The sequence below is a fragment of the Meleagris gallopavo genome, chromosome 26 (genome assembly GCF_000146605.3).
Source record: "Meleagris gallopavo isolate NT-WF06-2002-E0010 breed Aviagen turkey brand Nicholas breeding stock chromosome 26, Turkey_5.1, whole genome shotgun sequence".
Lineage (NCBI taxonomy): Eukaryota > Metazoa > Chordata > Aves > Galliformes > Phasianidae > Meleagris > Meleagris gallopavo.
Genome location: NC_015036.2, coordinates 1,030,768 through 1,036,844, shown reverse-complemented (window position 1 = coordinate 1,036,844; position 6,077 = coordinate 1,030,768). Strand labels below are relative to the sequence as shown.

Here is a 6,077-nt window from a genome sequence, read left to right as displayed (position 1 = left end):
CACGGAGCCCTCCGTGCCGCGCCGCTCTGCCGGGGGTCCCCGTCCCCTCCCGCCCTTACCTTAATAGTGCCGTCCATCTAGAATAACTTCCAGCCGGTACCAGCAATATTCCACACATTGACCCGGTTTAGCCTGCAGCTGAAGCCTCCCGAAGTTTTTATCCGTCTCTCTTTCACTTTTCTTTCTGTCTTTCCAGGGATTTTGCTTTCCTCCGCTTATCCCCTCGCCTTCTCTCTCCCTCTCCCTCCCTCGCTCTCTCTGCCGCTCTTTTTTTAACTTTGGTTGTTGCAGCAGAGCGAAAAAGAGACAGTTAACCGGATGAAACGTTTTTTTCTGCTAGTTTTGGGAAGTGAAGTCACTCGAGGAGGAAACTTTCGTCTCTGGTCCTGCCTTCTTGATCAAAATATATATTTTTTACATACAGGATATTTGCTCCATTTAGATAAGAAGGGGCAGAACAATAGCTACCTAGTTAATAGTTGGTCATAGTCCAGCCAGTCCAACGAAGACTTTGCCTTGCACCCCAGACCATATTAGCGAGCACTGTGTGTCATCCCACAGTTTAGTTTAACATGTTTTTTGCCTTTTTTTTTTTTTTTTTGGCTGGAGCAGCTTCTGCCTGACTCATTGAATTTCCGTCTCTTCCCACAGATTTTTTTATTAATGCGTTTTCCAGTCATAGGCGAAAAAGTAAGGGGAGAAAACCGTAAATACAACGCAGTTGGAGCATGCAGGGAGAGAGAGGGAAAAAAGAAAAAAGCAAGGAAAGAGGGAAAGGGAGAAAAAAGAGAGAGAGAGAAAGAGAGAGAGAAAGGAAGAGAGAGAGAGAAAGGGAGGAAGGAAGGAAGGAAGGAAGGAAGGAAGGAAGGAAGGAAGGAAAAGTAATGCCTGATGATCACAACGTATTAAAACGTTCTGTGGCCCTGCTCATGCCTGTCCCAGGCAGGGTTCCCCGCAAGGAGTGTGAGATGGGGTCCGGTCCTTGCCAGGAGGGAGCACTGAGTGAAATAATGCAGAGCAGACAAACGGCTCCAATAATTAAACGCTCTGGAAATGGGGCTGCGGGAAAGTGGAAGCTCTTTTTCCACTTTCACCCCTATCTCCCTCACTCCCAGTCGTTTCGAGGGCTGAGACATTGGGCTCCCAAGTAAAGGTCCTAAGATCAATGGCAACCCATCCATTACACTCCGGGGGCTGGGAGCACCTTTCCCAGCCTCCTTTCCCGGTGCAACCTTCTTGCTAAGCTGTTAAAATCCCACTCAGATGGAAAAAAAACATACATACAAACTAAAAAAAAAGACAGAAAAAAAGACAAAAATTTACAGTAATTGACAGATTAGCTGAAGTTTTGAGTCAGTACAAGCATTGCAATAAAACCAAATCAGAACACCAGCCTTTAAATCCCGCTTTCGAATGGTGAGCTCCTGACATGCAACTCTCTTTCATTCAAACGGGAGCGATCGCTCCAAAAGAAACGCGCTTTCCTTTTTCTGGGCAAGGCTGAAAGCCTCCGAAGGAGCCGAAGAAAGGAGACAATACGCGCCTGTCCAGCTCCACTTCCCACCCCTCCCCTTGCAGAAATAACAGGCAGCCACCAGCGGAACACATCATGCAACGCTTTGGGCGTCCTGTGCTCCCCACTTCTGCAAACTGCTGCAGCCCGAGAAGAGCCAAGAAAGAAAATGACAAGGCAGGAGGACGCTCCTGAACGTCAGATCTCTCGGTGGAGGGCATTACCTTATCCAGTGCCAGCTGTGTCCAGTCTTTTTGTTTCCCCTGTCCTTAGTCCAACCACGGGGAGCAGGGGGGATCAAAATATATCCAAAGTTATTCTGCACCCGCCCTTTCCAAAAGAGAAATGCAATAATGCCACTAGTGTTTCTACTCGGCTGCTGCAGAGATGCCTTATTAATACTTTATTTCTCCGAGCCCGAAGCTGGCAGGAGTGAGCTGTAGATTCCTCTTGCCCCTCCCTCCCCTCCCTCCCCCCTCCTCTGAAATTAGTCTCATCAATTCAGCTACAATTTGGGAGTTCAGATGCAGACACGGGGCTGAACGTGACCAGACCTGAAGCTTTGCCTTCCCGCTTGCCGGCGACTGAGGCCGCCTGCAAGCAGGAGGTGAAGGCGGAGGGGCAGAGGGGACAGCCTGGCCGCCCCCCACCCCCGTCCTCCCCTGTCTGCTTTACAATCCAGGGGGCTGCGCTGGGGTCCCCGGAGAGCAGCACATCTGGATGCTGCTAGCGGGGTCAGGTCCCCCCTTGCCTAGGGCCACAAGAACTGGAGTTCAATTAAAAGAAATCGCTGTTAACCCTTTGCTTGCCTCATTACTCTTTTTGTCTTTCTTCCCTCCCCTCCAACCCTCCAGCTACACTCTTCTCCACTCCCCCTTCAGCCTTACCGCATGGCTGCTGCAACCAGAAAACCAGAGGTTAAAGGGAAGAGTGAAACGCATCCTTTCAAAACCCAAATGGTTTCCTCTCTAGACAACACTCTCCACCAGCCCCAAAAAACAGCAGAGCTGAGGGGTGCGGGAGGGATCTTGACTGCGAAAGGAAGGGGGGAAATACCGTGGAAGGAGCATCTCATCCACGGACCTCACGGAGCTCAAGGCTTCATCGAGAAATTACCTGAAAACGGGACCAGAGTGTTGGAGAGGAGTCCTACATGTCCATAACGCCGGGCTGCTGAGATAAACCAGCCCAGCCCTCGCAGCAGCTCCCCAGCGCTCCCAAAGACGGGCAGATGTCAAGCATCCCCTGCCGTCCCACCTAGAGCTAATTTAGGAGCACGACTCTGCATTTTATTGCCAGAAGGGCCCCGTGACACTCAGGGCTTATTTTGCATGTCTGAGGGCGATTCAAAACGCAGCACGTTCGGGTCACCCAGGTTGGACTCATCAGATAAGATAACGAGCGAAGTTGCTAACTATTATAACGGACAAGCAGAACGATCTACTCCTTTCCCCCCAAACAACATAACAATTCGCTTAATCTCCCACTCCCGTGGGGGAAAAAAAAAAAAAAAGTAAGAATCCCTTGGAGTTATCTCAGACTTTAGGAACAGGCTGGAACATCCACCGGCTCCATGCGCCGGGCTTTGCATCGCGAGGTGAGCGGTGCGCTGGGTGTGCCGCTCCGCTCTCGGATACACGTACGTATATCCAGTAAAGGAACGATGATCTGTTTAATGTGGTTACCAGCAGACATCTGGAAAATCATTTGATCTTGGCAACCGCGGAAGATTGCAAATGCTTGCACTGGGACAGGCTGGTAGAAATCAGTTGCTCCTCGATTATTATTTTTTAACTGCTCTTATGAATAAAACGAAACTCTCGTCCGATGGTTTTAATTGTTTCAATATTGATCTCAAGTGCTTGGCGTGTCCCCACCTCCTCCGTTCGTCCTTACAATCAAGCTACAGGCTGAAGCCACACACGGAGGTAAAAATGCCGGTTTGGTACATGAGGACACACTGGGGGCAGTCCGAGATTATCTCACATCCAGTACGAAAGGAGAAACCCTCACGTGTAGTCCAACGCCAGTCCTTCGCGGGAGGGCAGAGCCTCAAAGATACGGCTCCCTAATTCACGCGAGATTAGTGGTCATCATTTAATAATTAAAACCATCTAGTTATTCCACAGGCGGAATAAACATAAAGAAAATCTTCCCGGGCCTCAGGTTGGAAACGCTCTTTTCGGATGACGAAAGGGGATTGGTTCCTTTCACCCCCTCGTGTCCCAGCAGCATCAGCTGAGCTGTGCCCATCCCGCAGCCCGGGGCTGTGACCAGGACACGGCCGGGGAGCGGCCGCCGCTCGGAGCCCACAGTGGCCGTGACCACCTCTGGTTCTTAACTAACTCGGTACACGTGTCTGAGTTCCCTGCGCTGGATATATTGAATACATATAAAACTTTCTAAATATACCGTCCTCTAGAAAAGCATTTACGATGTTTACCATCCTCCTTTGCCCCGGGCTGTATTCGCAGGCCAGCGCCTATTCTGCCGCAGTCCTTGCCGGAGGGAAAGGCTCCACCAGCTTCAGCCAATGTTTGAAATTTCCTCTCTCAGTTCCCTCTGGCTTCATCGCAGAATGAAAAACGCAACGTGTTTTGTTTGTTTTCTAAACCCACATTCTTACAAGCAAAAAGCCCCAACTACAGCTCTGGGGTTTGATCCCCAGAAACGAATCCCACTTTAAACTAATTGGGCTTTTTAGCAAAAGCAATAAAGAGGGTGCAGTAGAGTTTTCTAGTCCTACAGCACACGGATCGGGTCCCTCTCTGTCCACAGGAACAGCCCACGGGATTTGGGAACTTGAACCCAGAAAGTTACTCACTGCTAATCAGCGCTATGTAAAACATAATGTCTTAAAAGTAGCGTGGAGAAGACGCAGTGGCTTTGAAGCTGCATTGCAATTACGCGGAGAGTGGGCAAGCAGCGTCCTGGCTGGTTTTATTTGAGCTCCATGTCCCAATAAAACAGCCCCCGCCCTCCCTTCCTCCCCCATCCCGCAATTATTGAAAAGCTGAGCACAAAAAACAAAAATACCGAAGGCCACAAAAACAGACGGCAGCGCACCAGCTCCAAAGGTCTGGCCCCTCGCTTGAGGCCATAATTAATTTGAGATTTATTTTTATTGGAGAACCCAGTCTCGTCTGACCTTAGCCAAACAAGACTCCAGCTAGACCCTTGATGCGCTTGAATGGAACAGAATATTTCTCTCTAACTTCTCTTCAGGCATCTGTGCCTGCTTTGAATTTGTTCCTCAGACTTCATATATTTGGAGATTTGCAGGAAAGATTTTAAGCATTTTTCCCCTTCAGCATTCACTTTTTCTTCCCATTTTGCTCCCCTTTCTCGCCACGTAGGGCTGGAAATGCATATGGGAGGCTGGAATACAAAACCCACTGGTTCCAACATATTCATGGGGGTCTTTTTTCTGTAAATCGTGATAAAAACAGAGCCATTAGAAGGTCGCAGAGCTAAGGAAGGATTCGGCTGCTTAAATGCTGGTATTCGGAGGGGACGGAGTCACTGAGTGTAAAATCTTGTCCCCTGTGCCCGAGTGTGATTCATTTTAGAAAGTCTCAGCATGCCACATTTCCAGGAGAAACGACGTTTCTCCTACAATTTCTATTGAAATCCAAACAATATCTTCAAAGTAAAGAGGGAGGGAGGCAATGCCAGCCTTTCCCCACGCAGCGCTTGCCTTCAGCACGGGTAAAAAAACAGGCAGGATTTTCTGGGCACCGGGAAATGGAAGGGGATTTTGTCTCTTTAAAACAGAGAAGCGGCTGCAAACGAGAGCTATACCCTTAAGCAGCAAGCTGTCGGGATGCACTGCTGAAGTCTAACAAGGCGTTACTGCCTCAAAATGAGAACGATTCGGTGCACACACAGATCAACCATCACTCCGTGTGAGAATGACGTAGGAACTGATGGAAGCCCATACCCGCAACTGCCCACCCTGCCCTTTGTCGGCACAAAGCTGCTGTAACCTCTCTGGGTCCTGATGGGGTCCTCCCACCAGATGCGAGGACCAGAAATTCTGCGGGACACCGTGAATTGCAGAGGAGGAAAAAAAAAAAAAAAAGAAAGAAAGAAGAAAGGCAGAACTGGGTAAGGATGGTCTCGGTAGGAACAACATTGCTTGAACTACGAGAAAAAAAAGTCCATGAAGTCTGATTTTCCCCTTGTCTGCGGGGCACAGCTTCTCTAGCTGTCCTTAAGTGAGTGCTGCAGGTCTCTGCCCGCTCTCCGCAGCTGCGTTTCCAGCATCCGTGTGTCCCTGAGCGCCTGTGGGATGCAGCCAGGCTAACAATCCCTCGGCTGGATCCTTAGCTATCTTTTCTGCCGCAAGGTATCTGTTGAAAAAATAATAATCATAATAATAAATACTAAGATATTCTTTCCACACAACCTGTGCCCGGAGCAGCCTCTGGCTGCTGTTGTTTTCTGTAGGAGAAAGAGCGTCCGTGCCAGGTTTGTCAGTAGCCTTTGCATTGCTTTGTCCAAAGAAAATCCCACTGTTTTGTCCTTCAAGAGAGGAAAAAGAAAAGGAAAATAAAACTCTTCT

General features: G+C 49.1%; 1 protein-coding gene across 3 annotated transcripts in view; it reads right to left on the bottom strand.

Annotated features, from left to right (window-relative positions):
• The window catches only part of FLI1 (Fli-1 proto-oncogene, ETS transcription factor), a 79,245-nt gene that overhangs the window by 66,397 nt on the left and 6,771 nt on the right, over nt 1-6,077 (bottom strand). The window contains exon 1 of one of the 3 annotated variants that reach the window (XM_010723584.3): nt 60-497. The exons of the other annotated variants lie outside the window; for them this stretch is intronic. Within the exon in view, the coding sequence (XP_010721886.1) occupies nt 60-77 (18 nt within the window). The 5' untranslated portion in view covers nt 78-497. Of the gene's footprint in view, nt 1-59; nt 498-6,077 lie in introns of those variants that run through there. 3 annotated transcript variants of the gene reach the window in all.